The 18,000-nt window shown below is 37.2% G+C and overlaps 1 protein-coding gene across 1 annotated transcript; it reads right to left on the reverse strand.

Moving 5' to 3' along the window:
* Positions 1-506: 506 nt before the first annotated feature.
* mmp2 (matrix metallopeptidase 2) lies at positions 507-17,160 on the reverse strand. Its single transcript, XM_028014640.1, has 13 exons — positions 16,790-17,160; positions 16,384-16,610; positions 15,425-15,573; positions 14,834-14,962; positions 12,630-12,803; positions 11,819-11,992; positions 11,024-11,197; positions 10,618-10,773; positions 10,392-10,518; positions 5,467-5,603; positions 4,793-4,952; positions 4,365-4,474; positions 507-1,630 (listed from the first exon to the last, which is right to left on the reverse strand). The coding sequence occupies exons 1-13, from the start codon at positions 16,940-16,942 to the stop codon at positions 1,527-1,529; spliced, it is 1,974 nt and encodes a 657-aa protein (XP_027870441.1). The 5' UTR covers positions 16,943-17,160; the 3' UTR covers positions 507-1,526.
* Positions 17,161-18,000: the final 840 nt, after the last annotated feature.

Consider the following 18,000-nt stretch of genomic DNA (forward strand, 5'->3'; position numbering starts at 1 on the left):
TTAATATGGGTTGTTGCTATGTTGTTGTATGATGTTTTAAGATCTTGTTCAATGTGCCCTTTTTTAACTTTGAGCCCCTGCCCCCCCAAAGGTCTCTGCACGGCCCTGACCACGTGAGTACTATAAATAAATACTTACAAATATACAAATTAGCAAAACCATCTGGTTTTTGGTTTGGTTTATTAGGTGAATTGGAAACAGTAAAAATAAAAAGACGTAAGTAATGGTCAGACACCTTTCACATTATTTTATATAAAGCAGTCAGTCTTCTGTTTTGCCAAAGGCTCTTTAAGATAAGCAAGATTTTATCTCAGATTATCCTTTTGGTGCACATTTAAAATGTGCTTATTGTTTGGTGAGAAACATCAATGGGATAAAGATTAGGAACAAGATCCTTAGCAGTGCGCAAATATCTCTGACTGTACTTCTACCGCGTCTTTGTTGCTGTATTTCTAAGCTTGAAGGTGATGAATCCCAATTATGTCTACATATTTTTGTAAAATATATAGAATTAAAATAACCACATTTATTGATGACAGAGACAAAGTGCACAAGCTTTAGAAAAAAAATACAAGATATAATGGCTATGTTGTTAAAACCTAACAAAGAATCTTAATATAAAAATACAAGTAGACAAAACTACTGCAATGTTCTTGTTCTTGTTCCATCATGGCGCAAACCTATATAGCATCTAGAGGCAACCTGTGCCTTTTCTACCAAATAAATCTGTCTGCACCATAAGAGAACTGCAACAGAGAGATCCCAACAAGATCTGGTCTCTCTTTTGTGCAGTTCCCCTGTATGTAATATACAAAGTGCTAACCATACAAAGAATAACAAGCCTTTGAATGCTACTTTCTAACATCCAGATTGTACTGAGTACTCCCATCACACAAAATAACAATGTGTAAAATATTCACTACATATGCAGGACTAAATGTAAGAAGCAAATTCTGAAAGCACCATTCTCGGTCACATTGTGCATGTACATGTTTTGCACATGGAGAAAATTAATACAACTGATACATTTATGTAAAGCTCTGCTTTTTACACTGGATACAGAAGTAATCCCTGGCCAGTATCTATTCATATGGTATAAAACAGAATTTGTAGAATCAAAATTTTCAAAAATAGCCAATATCTCTTGGCACTGCATAACGCTGCAATGCAATGTAGACATACCTGATGTCGGTCTTCCTCAAAAAAAAAAAAGAAAGAAAAAAGGGGTTCATATTTTTTTTAAAAAGTCATACATCAGTCATACAATTAGAAAAATCACACTGAAATAAAGCAATTTGCCAGGTGCATACATTTAGCCTGTGAAAAAAGGCCTTGAAATGCCATTCTACCAGCTGAGATCGGTTATACTGGAGGCTGGAGGTACATGTGTCCCAAAGAAGCTTGCAGAGTGGCCAAGGATAAAAACGTGTAACAGTGTGCACTGAAACAACCTCAAGTTGTGTGTGATTAACACTGATGATCTCATGAAATCATCATCACCTGCTGTGAAACATTTTGGTAGATGTTCAGCAACCAAGCCAGTCCTTTGTGATTTCTCCCAACTTGACGATCTTCAAACTGCTGTCTTCAAGTTTGAAATAGTGGCTTCCTTTAAAGAAGTAGCTGTAATCTGCAAAGAGACAAGCATAACACTCACATTCATGTTTCAGGGTTTAAACATTATGAAGCTTTATATTAAACTGCTTGTGTTAAACAAGAGAAAATCTGAATGAATATTGCAACACATTTATGGGCCTTTACAATTATTAAAATTGTGGAATCTTTTTCAATTGTGAATGAATTATGAAAAAGAAGTACCCAATCAATCTCAGTTGAAGTTAAAATTTGAGAAATATTCCTTGTGAAATACGTTAAGTGGTGCACAGAAGCACCTTTGTCGACGGTTACAGACTTGCCTTATATAAATGTGTGTATGTGAGGCTTGTGTACATGGTAGCAGAGCAGTAATGGAAAACTCCAGGGAAATAATTTGCATAGCCTCCAAAACCCCATGGACACATAGCTGACTGTAAGAAAAACGTTTGCTCACATTTTTGAAAATTCCCCTTTATGCAGAGTTGATAATAGATATCTGCTGTCTAAACAGATGTCTTATTTTTCTAGTTAACCCCATCATGATCCTAAAGATGTCATATTTTCTGTTCAAACAATTATACACAGTGTCAATACCATGTCACGTACAGAGGTGGCAGCATTGTGCTCTGTGTCTTGCTGTGAAAATAACTGATGGGACTTAACAAAATGCATGTCATAATATTTCTGTGGAAATATTAAAGCAACATCTCACGAAATCAGGTCAGTTGCCCAAGGAAGTTGACACTTGGGCAAAAACAGACTGTTTACTGTCTCTCAAATGGACAGTAGCTTAAGAATACCAGCAAATGTAGTTGTACATTGGTTTTAGGAAAACAAAGTCCAATGTTTGAAGTGGCCATCTCAAGCTCAGAACAATTAAAGTTTCATTACCAGAGCTGAACATGTGCTTGAAAACCAGGTAGCCTATAAACCTGACTCAGATACAGCAGTTCTGTGAGGAAGAATTGGTCAAAATTCCTCAAACTATAATGAGACGCTCGTGGAAAGATACTAAAACTGTTTGGAAAGGCATACAACAAAAGACATGCAAGTTATCTTTAAAATGTAAAGAATTTTTTTTCAAAAACTCCCTACAATGCTCTCATCATTTAGGCATTTGGCAAACAGAAATATGTTTAGTATTCGTATCTGCCTATCTGATTTAAAAGAGAAAAAGCTCAGTGTGACTTAATACCAAAGTGAGATAAATGGTTATGTCTTTTAAAGCAATCTATCTAAATGTCTGTTTTCATCTGGTTTTAATAGCATACCCTGAAGACAATGTGATCAAAAACCATTGTGTGTTCACTCATTGCAAATCACAGACTGAACAACTAAGCATCTCCTCTGTCTTCCATAATAATAAATAGATCACAGCCTGACTTCAGGTCTGCTGCTTTTATGCATCCTTGAAGATTTCTGAATCTGTTCCTTTAAAACACGGATGCCAACTTCTGAACGGAGCTATAAATGAAACAAAGCTCTGGTCAAGAACAACATAAAAAAAGGAAAATCAACAAATTTAAACCAAAATAACACCATATGTCATACAAGAAAAGAAAAAAAAGCTTTACTAAAGTTGTTGCACTGATGTTTAAGGTTTCAAAAAGTTTACATTTAGATTAAAAAGCTGCTCACAAGTTGACAACCATTTGAGTGTCCAGGGATCTGTAGTCTACCTGGCAAGAAATGTTCTATATATAATCAGGTAAGTGTTATCTGTGTTATCAGAGGAGTGTAATGTGGAAAATAGGTCTTTTCCACATTATTATGAGATTACAGAAACTTTCAAAAAAACTGCTATTTTATTAGCATTGCTGTGGTTTACATAGTTTATAATCAAATTAAATGACCCTGAAAAAGATTCACAAATAGCATAACCAAGTAGGCAGATGCTGAAGCTTTTGGTTAAACTGATAAATTAGTTTTTGGTTGATGTCCAAATCCTAAAGAACATCCTTGTTCCTTTGATGATGTAAAGTGACATAATTGTAAATCTCTGATTAGTTTGAAACAAATGTTACCACAACTAGGAGTGTCACTTTGGTACAAGCAATACGTCACAGATGTTGATAAATCAAAAGGGAAAAATTTCTAGAATGGCCAGCCACATACAGCAGTGCAACAATTTTGTTTTGACTGCAGAAAATGTCTTATTTGGACAGAGCTTGTTCTTTATTTATATGACTAGAGGAACAGAGTGACCAACAGAGACAAATACTTGAGTCTTACACCAGAGGAGTAGCAAATGTTAAAAAAAAAGAAATTCTGGTTATCATGTACTACTTCTAACATATAATGAGCTGAGCTGTATTAGGAGCCATAGTTTTAGATAATAACTACAAGACAATTGTTATCCAGACACCACACAATAGGCATTATTTTCTGCCTACTTACAAAGATTACAATTAACTTAGGTGTAGCTGATCAGATGTACCTTGCATACCACACCATGGCTTTATGTTAAGAACTTATTGGCTTAAAGATAGCATACGAGCAGGGGAATATCAGCAGAACAGTAATAATAAACAGACTAACATGCTAATTCAGAAGGCACTGCTTCACTTTGCAAAGTTTCTAACTTAGCAGTAGCCTACAGCTAAGCGAGGCTCTGAGCCGTGTACTATTTGTAAAAGCATGTGATTTCAAAAGTAGTTTTTCTTTAATGACAGGTGTGTCTATATCTTGTCAGAAATACCAAACCACAAAACAAAACTGCCACACAGAGATTTGCATGTATTTAATATGACTTAAAAATGTAATTTTACCAATGCCGTTCAGACTGAAAGCAGAGTCAATGTCATCAGGAATGCCGTTCCAGGATTCAGCAATAAGCTTGGGGAAGCCAGGGTCCATTGCCTTACTACTTTCATCGTATCTATAAAAAAAAAACATAGCAGTCAGAAATTAAAATGCATCCTTTTGGAAGGGCATAATAAGCATGAGGTCACATTTTCCTTTGAGACTGCTGATAAAACAGTGAGTCAACACTCCAAATTTCCATGATGTAAGCACTAACAGATGTGGAATGGTTTACAGTGTAGTTTAGGTCTTACCGAAACACAAACCTAATCCAGATGCAGCACTAGTACCGCTTTAAAAGGTTATGATATCAGAGGTATCATAGTTTTCACTTAAGAGGTCTGATGTGTTTTGCAGCTTTGCAAATACTTGGATAACGTGTCCCTGTCCTCACCTCCAGAATTTGTCTGCAGAAAATAAGTAAGTCTTCCTGTTCTTCCTGAAGTTGAAGGCAGCATCGATTTGCTGCACATCTGTAGGGAGGCCAAAGCTGGAGAGCCTCTTCGGGTAACCTCTTTCCAGCTCATCGGCTTTGTAAACCCACATCTCATCACCTGGGATCAAAGGAAACAGCCAAATGGAAGAATTTGCAAAACACAGCTTGTCACTGAGTTTTAGTAATAAAAGATATAACTTTATGTTGACCTTATAAGCAAAACATTTCAATCAAGCACTTCTTTTTTTCATCTAAACACACATTTAATGAAATTATTGGACAACTATTCTTAAATAAAGTCAAAGTCTTCAAGGCTAGATAATATATTGTGCAACGCTTCCCAATTTTCTGGGATATATTCATATTAATGTAATGCTGAGAATGTTTCTAAAACCACTAACGACTATGGTGGAATATCTTAAGAGCACACCACAAATAAGTACTCAGCCAACATTCCTGCAACTCCTTGGCTTCAGAATTTGGTGATCAAGTGGTAAAATGGTGGTAAAGTATTAAAGAAAACATGCAAAAAAGAATCTCGTCACAGAAAATCTGCTCATAAGGATCGGAGATTAAGGCTCTGTATGATCCAGATTGATTATTTCTTAAATATCTTTTGTTTTCCAGCAAACCTGAGAAGAAGACTGTTTTCTCCTCCACCGGATTTTCATAGGCAGCGTCTATCTTCGCAGGGAGGTCAGGCCAGTAGGTGGCCAATAGCATAGGGCCACTGGGTTTGCTCCTGAAGTTCACTGACCTGAACAGGAACCTGGCAGAAAGAGAACGAGTGAGTGATCGTGCAACAGACGAGCCAGGGAAAGAAATTAGCCTGATAGGCAAACCGACACGGAGAGGGGTTGATCTAAAGGTGGGGGAAGAGCATGTGTACTTTGAGTTCTGCAGTTTAGTGCAAGTGCTTCACTGGGCCAGCCAGCTACAATGGCCTGATTCATGAGCATCTGGTACTCATTAGAACTGAGGCTGCAGACGCCAGCAGAACAAGACCCATCTTGCCTGGATTTCCAATACGCAGCTGCAAAATAACAGCAGCAGCTCCCCGAACTCTTTTCCACTGACCTATTTTCTAAATGGAAAAAAAAGTTGCCAATAGCAAAAATTAGCCTGATCATTTTGAAGTGAAGATGGACATAGCAGAAGTTTTATGGATCTGTCAAAGTTTACTTTGCCTTCCTTTTCAATAAAAGGCAAAGTTGACAAGCTAACAGAGAGAGTTCTCTACAACAGCCCTTTAGTTTCATTTCTATTATTCTTACTATACTTTTAGTTTGGTACAGTATTAAGTGTTATTTTTTTTGCATCACTTACATTCTCACAACAGGCTCTGCTGGAGGGTTAACCTAAAGCAGTGCATGTTCTTGTGCCTCTAAAATGCAGGACAGTTATACAATAGTATGATTTGGGCATAAGGACTATGACAAAAACAAATTCTTTGGTGAAAACATTTTTTAAATTCAATAGGCAAATTTAATAGACAATGGCCATGGTCTTACGGATGCATCGCTACATTTCACAGTAATACCAGTGCATATTACAGACAGAAAATGCTATGGTAGCTTTATAATTTAGAGTTCTCAAATATCTCAGAGCCCAATAATTATTGGTGTAGTAAGCCTCGAGCACAGCCTTTAAGTAGTAATGTCTTTGCAAAACAGGCCAGTTGTATTCATGGCTAAGAAAATCATCTAACAATGCACAACATGAACTTGTGTAGATCAGTATTGCGGGATTTTATTTCAAACAGCAAGAAGTTCTTCAGCTGATATTTGTCCACATTGCTCTAATCCTTGTGAAATGTTTTCCAAGTCTGTCAGTCACAGCACAACTATTAGTGTTATTAATAAAGCAGAACAGAAATTTCAGCTTTTTCATCCTGAAACCAGTCACGTGTGCTTGTATCCCAAGTGCATGAGCAGATGTTACTGGTAGGGAGTCTAATCAGTAGGTTTCTCAAACTGTTTCTATGCAACAGAGTTTATAATAGTGTTTTCCTTAAGTCTCCAGACAGACAGTTTTATGCTGACCTCAGGGAGTGCTGGGAGCATTACTCACTGCACTGTGTTAAGATTTGTGGGACATCACACAGGTGCTGATTCAGCATAACGACAGACTCCAGTTTTACAATCCAAGAGTCAACAAAGCTATAGTACTACAGACATGTCAGCCGTTTTTTAAAGCTACAGAATTTTGCTTGTTCTAAAGGCTTATTTACAAGGCATAAGCCTTATCTAGGAACCCCATGTAATAAATGAATTACTCCTCAATGTCTGCTTTTTATGTGGCGAGCATCCTAGGTAGAGGATCCTGAGATTTTGCTGAAATGTATGGACATCTCCCGGATATGATGATAACGCGCCGTTTCGCGTCAACCTGAGGAATGATGCGAGTTGATGTTAGAACAACTTTTCAGGCTACGGCCACAGCTCAGTGCTGTGTTACTGCAAGAGCTAGCAAGTTGTAAACCAGAAGGCTACAAACAGAAGAAAAGGATTCTTATGGTGGCTCATGATGCAAACCACCATTTGCATCTGATTCTGCTACTTCTCTTCAGCCGTTCCCGTTTGATGTTGCACTTTGCTGATCTATAGGGTTTTTCTGGTCCAGGACCCAAAAGGTTTTCAATACAGTCCAACACAGCCTCCATTTTTTGCCCTAAAGCAAATAAAAATTTGCCCAGGAAATAAAAAATGCCCATTTGCGTGTTGGATCCCGCCCATTTCTGTCCAAATTTCAGCGATGCCTATTCACACTGGATTATCACAGGACCTTGGAGTTCAGCAGAATATAGTAGGTAATTTGCGAGGGGATTTTTACTTTACAAATTACTGACATGGCCGATTTGCACAAGCATAAGAACACAGACAACCTCTGCAATTACTACAAATAGCATGTGGTCCCCAGGTAAAACTAATTCCATGCAAATAGGGCTAACGACTCTATAAAACACAAATAACTTCAAGGCATCTCATTAGGTGAGACTGGTTTGAGACAGCTTATTGTTTTCTCTCCCTCACATTCACCTCAAATTTAGGTCTTTTGGTGCATGATCACATTCTAACACAAAAACAACATTCACATAACAGAATGGGGCTAAAACATTACGCCTGCTGTGTGATTCAACAAAACAAAATGTCCTTGCCTGCCCAAATATTCAGCAAGAAAGCAAGTAACTCTCACATACTGAACTCAAAACTCTTCCCTTTCTTCCACTGCTTAAATCTTCAGTCCTCTAAAGCTTTGAATGGATTTAGGTTTCAACTCAGCTTGGTTTCAAACAACCTAGCCAAAGTTTCATGGTCCGAAGAGCACTCTGTGAGCTTATGTGCTGCTCTGGTGCTCACTTTGAATGTGAGGATAAGACCCACAGTGAAATGAAATGTTTTGGGGTTTTTTTGCAATAAAGTAAGATCTGTGAGATATGTGGTTTCTAACTCATGGGTTAGAAACTGAAAGAAACAAGAGATCCTCTGTTGACAAAGTCTATCTTTCTACCCATTAACCAAATGTTGACAGCTATGCAACATAAACCTGTCTTCATATTTCCTACAAATTCCGATTCAAATCAGGCAAAAGCAAACAACTGCTCATATACAAAAGCTCTGCTTGGTGAACTTTGTAAAGCATTGAGATGCATCGGCGCCGGTGGAGGACAGGATTGCAGACTGTTCTGATGACTAATGAATTTTATGTTTGCCTCTGTACAGGAAAGGGAATCAGCTTGTTTTTCCCCTTTCTGCTAAGTTTTACTTTCATGCTCACCGCAGGATATCGATATATCATTTGAATCTGATTGTTGATGATTGTTTCTCTGAAACCAAAGCTCAAATATCTAGTGAGTTTTGATCATTTCAGTGCTGTTTTTCTAATCAGTGCAGAGTTGGCATGCCCATATATTGAGTAGGAGTCTACTGCTTGTAGTTAAGTACTGGGAGATCAGGCTCTGTTTCCTGCCAACCACACACAACACATGTGGTGTGAGACACTGGTCACCCCTTGATTTTTTATCTTGTAGCTGGACTATCAAGCTGCAACCTTTAGGTACCCAGACAGGGATATTTGAGGAAGTTATTTTTTTTCACAAAATGTCCTGTGATGGGGTTTCGGGTACACTAAGGGTGCCATTTTTGCAAGAACAGCTATTGATAAAGACCATGAACACCCAAATCTAATCTTTACAGACTTTGAACTCTCTCCTCTAACTACCTTAAAAAACACCCTTGCTAGACTCTTACAGTTAGCCACAAAATCCCTTCACCCCACACTGATGCTATAAAGCCGACTCTAAAAAACTGCAGCAATGTTCATGTTGAAAACATGTCTGAATGAGTATCACAGTGCGTGAGTATTTCTTTCATACTTTTACCGTTAATGTTAGATATTTAAAATATTTTTAAGTTTTATAATTTGTTAACTATAAATTGTGGAAAAATACATTAAAGTATAGCTAGAGATGGTATATTATCAAAATAGAAATTTATGTCTCTTCCTGAGTTAATAGCAATGAGGTCAAAAAATGCTAAAATGACATTTTTCTATTTGCTGTGGAAATGTGATTTGTTCACCATCTAAAATGCCAAATGCGCATGTGATGTTTTTATTTGGCATGTAATACCAGAAGCTGCCAAGAGATTGAGTGCTGGCAGAAAAGAAACACAGAAAACCCAAAAACCAATATGTTTTCGCCTAGCCAAAGTGGAAACCAGTCCTGATCAACCTACAACGTCTTAGTTGCAATATTTTTTGCAGCACTGTATTCTTTGTCGTGTAAACTTCCTGCAAAATTTGTTTTGTTTTTCTTTGTGCCTTTGACATCTTCAGCACCACTGGCTTTCATTAAGACTGTTTGATCTACATATTTAATTTAGTTAAGAAGTAGTAAGAGCAGGGAACCATCTAAACATCCAATGTCCTCTTCCAGCCACTGCCTCCCAGTAATAGGAATCTCTGTAACTGGGAGGTAGCAAACTGGTCCGAACAGTTGATGTTCTGTTAGTTGAGCATAAAAAATTAAACTGTGGGAACCACAAACTTACAGTGATCTATTCAATTTGAGCCAACATTCTGACAGTAAAGTTTAGTTTTCATGGGGTAGAAGCACTGTCAGCATTTATGTTTTACTTTGTTGATTTTTGTGGGGAGGGGACAACTGAAAAACCACCACAAATTATGAAATTTACTTTAGTGCGATTATTAATATAAAAAAATTGTTCTTAATAAGGTGTAGTTACTTAAATTTTTACATTGTATTCTAGTTTTGATATACCCAGAATCAACTTACAAATACATAAATAGATCATCATTTAGAACAGAGTTTTAAAAATATATTTTATATATTTTATGAAACAAAATATGTGCCTCATTTATCTATGATATTATTGATTAAATTAACTATCAAATTTGCATAAATATCCCCAACATTAATCTAAACAACAACAGTTATAACTGAAAATGTCTAGTGAATATGCAAGGCTGCTTCCTCATTTGCATGCACACATGCTAAAGCCCTCTTAATACAACATGTTACATTTTAAGCTATTACCTGTCTTTGAAGAAAAATGTCTCTCCTCTGATTTGTGCAACAGCATCAAAGATAACTGGATCTTTACAAAGGTCCATTGGAGTGACAGGACCCTGGGTTGGAGGCAAAGGCTTGTCGGTTGGCACACCTGTTATAAGATATACCAGGAAATTTTACTCTCATTCTTCTCTGCTTCCCAGTTAAGATAATCATGCCTTTTAGAAAATGGTATGAAATTTCTTCTCACCATAGAGCTCTTGGATGCCTTGGATGTCATCGTGAGAAAGTCTGAAGTCTTTCATAAAAGTATAGACAGGAGCCATCAGAGCTCCTGGGTCCTGAGAATGCTCCAAACCAAGGGCGTGACCAAACTCATGGGCCGCCACCAGGAACAAGCTATAGCCTGAAAACAATCCAATCAAATGGTATTGTGAGTCATTTTTTAATTTGGTTACAAGTTAAATGAGGCAAGTTTATGACCGGAATTTCCACAATTTCCTTCATAGTATTCTACATTTATGCCGAGTGTTGGTTTTCTGTAACTTAAAGCAAAATAAAATATAAATAATTTGATTTTTCTATGTGGTCTTTATACTTGGGTGATTTCTCAAAAATACACCAACATCAATCTGTAAGTCTCAAAGCTTTTGCACCTTGGTCAGGACAGAAACCCCATTTCCGGTCATCGTCGTAGTTCTTAGTGGTAGCACACCACATTTTCCCATCACTGCGTCCAGAAGAAGTGCAGGAGTCATAGCTGTCTCCAAGGAAGGTGAAAGGAAAGACACAGGGGCTTCCCTCTGCATTTCCTCCCACTGTTGACATTGCTGAAAACCAGAGTGGATTATTTTAGAGGTTTGTGTGCAGTAGAGTTTAGACTGATTCAAATGCCAAAATGTTTTTCAAGCAAAGTTAGGTTTTACAGGTTGTACTTTGAAACAAGTGTGGATGAAGTGAAAATTAACCAGCACAACACAAATATTAGCTGACCCACAGCAGGAACAGAGTCAAAAAGCACAACCAAAATTGATGTGTTTTCGAGGTAATATTTTCTTTGTGACATCACAGTTTTTGTCTTTGTTATTATTTGTTTCCAACTCCTCACCTACTTCTCTATCTAAACCGAAAACACATCTTACTGACTGAATGGAAAGTAAAGCAGTGCACATTAAAATAGTTTAACTGTAATTAAGCTAACCACAGCAGGGCTGAAAAGCCCCACTTGAAGAATTCCTGCCAGCAACAATGGAAAAGCATTGCACAATAGGGATAAACACACAAGAAACTTAAACTACATCTACTTTAACAAACTCAAAGTGGGGACTTCAAAACAGTATACAAATTTATGTGATTGTTATCGCTTCCTATAAAGTCTTATACAATTTTAGATTATTCAATATTGGGGTGACGTATACTGGGCATATCAGGGAGCAGAGGAAAACACCTACCAGTTTCAGGGCAGAAGCCATAGGACTTGTCACGGTCATAGTCCTCAGTGGTGGCACACCAGCGGTATCCATCATCCCTGCCCTGCGTGGTGCAGCTGTCGTAGCTTTCTCCCTGAAAGCTGAAGGGGAATTTACAAGGCGCGCCCTCTCCGTTACCACCAAGGGTGAAAAGTACTGTAAAAACAGAAAAAAAAGGTATGTAATGCTATAAAGACATGACACGCTGTAACTTTTAGTGATGACAAGATAGAAACGTCATCATAAAATGCCAGGAGTGATGATGTAAGACAAAGAGCCAGAGAAAAGACAAAAAGCAAACATTTTCCACATCAATATTAGCCAGAGCTTAACAGAATAAGCAGCTCTGGTAAAAACAATTCTCAAACATGTTCACATTATCTGAAACATCTTAGTACACATGTACTTTGGTAGATGCTTGGACCAGGTATGCATCAATGCTTATACCATGAACACCAGAGATAAACAAAGTGGTTAGTAAAACCGGAACATGGAAAAGAAATGTTCCATAATTCACTCCAGAGCAAGTTATTTGCTTGAAATAACATGCTTTCCTGGCATACAGTTCAACCTACTTTCTTCCTGTCCAAAACAACAGAAGGGTTTTTGAGTGTAGAAATAATTGTATAATATTGTTATAAAGTCTGAAATGAAGCTGGAATACAGCATCAGTGTTCCTGAGATAAAGAGGCCAGAAAGTAATTGATTGTTCAGAGAATTTAAGCTGTTTATGCCAGGAGACTCTGCCAAGTCTTTCTGACTTCCAAATTTGAGAAGTGTGTGACAAGCTTACACTCATGAGGGCAGAAGCCATATTTGCCCTCTTCATCAAAGTTGTAGGTGGTGGAGCACCACAGGAATCCGTCATCTCGACCCTGAGATGTACAGCTGTTGTACTCGGTCCCCATGAACAGGAAGGGGAATTTGCAGAACTCTCCATCAGCATTGCCAAACTTCACTTTCACCACTGTCAAAACAAAAATTGTCTTGTTGATGATGCATTAACTCTAGATGCTTATTTACATAACATCAATTATCTGCAAAGTGATAAATAAATGTCAGTGTCTTAAAAATCTTAAATTTGTTTACATGTAAATGCAGAAAGCAACAATAAAATGATTTAATAGTAATACTAAAAGTAGTTGACACAAAAAATATTTAAACAGCTTAGCAGCATGTGATTTCAATGAAATGCCAAGAAAGAAAAGCGCATTTAAAATGTAGACTTTTTGTAAATCAAGAGATCAACACAAAATTAATTTATTAATGAATAAAACTTGGATCAAATCTATCTGGGTCACGTAGTGTAATTCCAAAAGTTTATTTTTTCTAATCAGCCTCCAGATGGCTTCAACTTCTACACTGAGTGCCAGTATCTTCAGACAAAGATTAAAAAAATCTAAACAAAGTAGGGTAAAGCTGCCTTACCAATTTAAAAATATCACCTAATATGCTACAGCAATTAAATGTGCAACGCTTTTTTCTGTATGCAGACTGAGTAACTATACACCAAAATTTGTATACGCTACAGAAGGGTTAAGTCAGATTAGCTGAATACTCTGAGCATGTTATTTCAGTTGTCTCCCAGTTTAGGTTACACTGCATGCAGCTCATATTTTCCATCAGCTTTAAACTTAATAACAAAAGTATTTAGTACTGTTGTTAACACAACATCAGTAATACTTAATGTTAAACTGTTTTACACTTGAAATACATAAATGAAATGGGCTTGGAGAAAATAAGGAACAAACATATGATTTTAGTCATTTCTGGCAAGAAAATGAGTAGTCTTTTTTTATCAGATTTTCAGATCATTTCATAAAGTTTTACAGTGTCTACGTTCTGAAATACAAACTAAAGCAATCACAAGCCCAGAGAAGTGTGTGACTGTGTTTAACTTCCCTGGCAGCAATGATTGTGTCGGTTTCAAAGTTTAACCACTGTGAAATAAACTGAAGTTACGACACTGGAACACCACATTCTTTAGGTTTCTGTCATCTTGCTCCAAACACAAATTGTTACAGAAGTTTGCCATAGAAAATCTAATTTACAGTTTGCTACAGAAACGCATTTCCATAAAGTGACTGCAAATGTTATAAATCTTTGATTCTAGTTTTTGATTGTCATTTTAGATCTGGATAATTTATGCATTGAAACATTTTTTAAAAAAATAAACGGTTTATCTTATAAACTGTTGTCATTTGCTAAAAAGCTGCAGTTTTGAGTAAACGGTGGATTTAGTCTGACATTTTGAACAAGCACACCTCACAGGTTCCTCCCCTTTCTCTCTTCTATGCTATAACTCACCCTCAATCCTTCCCACATAGTGGAGTCTGCCAAAAACTTGATAAATTATTAGTTTTCCTGTAACATTAGGTTGTTTCTCTGACATTAGCACAGCTGTGAACAGGGTGTGAGCAGTGCGTGCAAGAGCGTGATTAACACTGCTAAAATATTCCTCTTGGATCTCATTGGTTGGTTCTTACTGGGAGTGTTGTATTGCTGCAACAGCTGGAGGAGTAACATTTTTTGCAGATTACTTGTCTCATTTCTTACTGTCATGACATAGCAATAGTTTTAACAAATATGTAAATAATATTTTTTTTACAAAAATTATCTACTTCAGTTTTGAAGTAAAACATGTAGTAAGCCATCAAAATATGTTATATGTCCAGTTCAAGCTCAAAAGTGCACAGATGATCTGCATCACTCAATCACTACTGTGGTAGGAGGATCTTCTCATAATATAGGGAAACAGCCCCGTTTTGGATCCTACACTGGAAATACACAACATTCAGTCAGGGTATAATAACAGATCCAAAAATATGGAATTTTGGGGGATAACATTAATGGCATTTAAACAAACGGAGGAACCCTTGAAATACATTTAAAAAGTAGAAATATGCTTGAATCATTTAGAACTTTTAACAGTACAAAAAGCTATTTTTTTCTCATGTGCTTTTCATAGTGTAAAGTATGGAGTCAATGCTCAATTACCTTGGCCCTCTCCTAAGGTCCACTGCTCATCATCATCAAAATGGGAATCACCCCCAATGCCTGGTCCTGGGGCAAAGGCATGAGCCAGGAGACCATCTTTGCCATCAAAAGGATAACCATCTCCATGTTCTGTTGACACACATCCAAACAAAGATTATACCTTTTTTTTCTTACAACAATATTACTATTATAGTGCCCATAACAATAATTTTATGTCCTCTGGAGAAGCTTTGTTTGTCCTTCACTGTAATTACCAGATTCTTTCTCAAAGTGGTTGGCTGTGGCCAGACAGAGTGATATTATAACACTTTAAGTAAATATCAAGTGCTTATTTTAGTTGGAATGACTGGAATGGCCTTTGCAAAGACCAGAGTTCCCACTGTTTTATTATACGCTCCTTAAATATAGGATGGTCATGTGCAGAGTCACCATAAAAACATTTGTGTTATTGGTCCTTTGCAAACAGCCTGTAGACATCTGAACTTTTGCTCAACTGTTTTCTGGATAGGGAGGTGCTTAAGGGAGGGAAACAAAAATCAATGCTGTATATTAAGAATATTAAACATAATTCACGTTACAAACGTAGCATACCATTGCGGCCAAAATTAACCATGATGTCAGCTTCTCCATCCATGATGCGAGTAAAAGAAAGTGGCGTGACATCACTCCACACTTTAAAGGCTCTGTAGAAAGCATCATTTATGACTTCCTCGTCCAGGTCAGGAGAGTAGCCCAGGATTCTACAAAGAAATACCAATGTGTTAATTTAAAATGAGACTACAAATGCACACATACTCCTTGAAAAGATCAAACATCTCATACTCCTTGGAAAGATCAAAGTATCACATAGCTCTCCTCTCTTCTCAAGATAATGGAAAAAAAACTGGACAGTGAGTTCATAGATGACTCACATAGATGACAGGAGTCATCTATGAAAGCGTTTCCCGAAACTCTTGAAATTAAGCAATAAATCCTAAATCTGTTGACCCAGTTTACTTTGTGCTTTTCTTTAAAACCATGCATGACCATGTTGTTATTGTTTTTGTCTAACAGTTTTGTGGAAAACATACTAACAGGCAGGCTGTAATGACTAGGACACATACATCCACTAAGTTGTGATTCTAAAACAGCATCATAACAAAATTCTTGATGCATACTTCATAGCTATGCTGGTTAAAGAAGTAAAAAAAAAAAAATCCAAGCACTTAAAACTATTTGGAAAGGGGAGGGAGGGGAAGAACGGAGGCTTAGGGGAGTTTTTTTAAGTGTCAGTTGGAAGCAAGTACCATGTTACATCTGGAATGCTTTGATTTATTGAAAGCTTTTTAATGAGATTAAGACAAGTAAATAATACATTATATCAATGGATGACATTAAATTAGTCAAGTACACCCAACATGTGTATTTTTAATAGGTCCCTTTAGAGTTGACCAGCACTTTGATGTTCAAATATTTGACAAGTTCCAAGTTAAAAAGTAGGAAGTAGGAATTATAGGTGTTGCCAAGACCAAGTTACTGGAACATTACACAAAAGTCCCTACGGGTCTGACCTGTAAGTAACGTCCTTCTTCTGCCACTTGGGTCTCCTATGGAAGAAGTTGTAATTGGCCACATCCGGGACACCACAGCGAGGTTTTTTCATGATCTCCACCGTCTTGGCATCTATTTCTCCGGTTTCTTGCAAGGAGAAGAACTTCTGCATTTTCTTCAAAGTGTCTTTGAGCACCATAAGGTTGCATCTGTCTTGTGGGCAGCCATAAAACTTATTCAGATAGTGCTACAGGAGATGTGCAAGATAAAAAAAAAGATGGAAATGAATTCCTCTCATTTTTATTTATATAAAAACAATAGCTTTTTATTCTGAGTATCACACAACGGTTTTTGCGTACAAACGCAAAGCTTTTACAGCAGCTTTTAGATGCACATTCTGTAAGATAGATTTAACAATAAACTCACCAGAGCAACTTCTTTGTCTGTTCTCGGGGTATCGTCTCCGGGAAACCTGATTATAGGAGATGGGCGGGCATTTGTTGCTTGAAAAGCGATAAACTGAAGCAAAAACACTTTTAAAATAACCCGATGACACCTAGATATCGTCGGAAAGCCCATTTTCACAGGGCAATACTTTAAGTTTGGTTTAAAAGCTGCTTCGGAGTGGTTGCTGCTTCCAGTCCGTCAGCTTGTGGTGCCTTTGCTCTTCTGCAGATTTCCCCCCCCCCCTTTAGGACGTCTTGCACAGCGGCTGCATAAACTTTCAAAGTTGTGCTTGTTCGTGCACTTTTTCTCTCCGTCGCTTTCTGCGCAGCCTCCAGGCTGAGTTAGAGCGGGGGAGTCATACATTTTTGGTAGAGTGTATCACTCAGTGTTATTCTATGAAGAAGAAAAAAAAAGCAACATGTGGAGGGAACGGTTTCATTTCAGACAAAGGAAAAGTGGTTAATGCAATCTGCACGCAAAAATGTGCACCGTTGACCAAACAGCTGTGAAAATGTTTGACCCTTTATTAAATACAGCTCGTCTGGAAACGATTTATTTTTCCAATGCAGAGTTTTAGTCCTACTCCGTGGCGATAACGAACGCGGCTGTACAACTATTCCAGCATAATATGTTTTCAGTCTGACCCCATAAATCAAACATTATACACTTGTGTGTCTCCTCTACAGTTACAGTCACAAACAGTTTGTGTTTTAAATTGCTGGAGTTGGTTGGTGCCAATATCCTGCACATCTGTTTATTTCAGCATCTCCCTCCCTCTTAAATGTTTTTTCAATATTTTCACACCACCTGGGAAACTGTTTTTCACCTGCAGGGAAGCAATGTATCCGTGCAGTAAAGTACCTTGTCCTAAAACAATGATTCAATATTCAGGCTCATCTCAATAAATTGGAATAATTAAAATATGTAATTTATTTTGGTAGACAATGGTAATTGATTCATTATACACAAACTAAAATATCCTAAGCATGTATTTCTTATTTCTTCACAGAGAGGGAAAGTCACAAACATAAGTTACTAAAGAAGCCATCTGCTGAAATAGTGTTGTATTAATACATATTAAACAAAGGTTATATGGAAGGATAAAGTTTGTTAGAAGAAGGTGCTGAAATAGTCTAGATAAAGAAAAGAGAAGCACTGATTTGGTAATAATTTGGTTTCTATGAGTCATC

The sequence above is a fragment of the Xiphophorus couchianus genome, chromosome 4, assembly GCF_001444195.1.
Source record: "Xiphophorus couchianus chromosome 4, X_couchianus-1.0, whole genome shotgun sequence".
Lineage (NCBI taxonomy): Eukaryota > Metazoa > Chordata > Actinopteri > Cyprinodontiformes > Poeciliidae > Xiphophorus > Xiphophorus couchianus.

Coding starts and splice junctions, on each gene's coding strand:
- mmp2 (XM_028014640.1), bottom strand. CDS start 16,942: ATGGGCTTTCCGACGATATCTAGGTGTCATCGGGTTATTTTAAAAGTG. Junction 16,611..16,789: donor CAGACAAAGAAGTTGCTCTG/GTGAGTTTATTG, acceptor CATCTCCTGTAG/CACTATCTGAATAAGTTTTA. Junction 10,774..11,023: donor GGGTTTCTGTCCTGACCAAG/GTGCAAAAGCTT, acceptor GATTGTTTTCAG/GCTATAGCTTGTTCCTGGTG.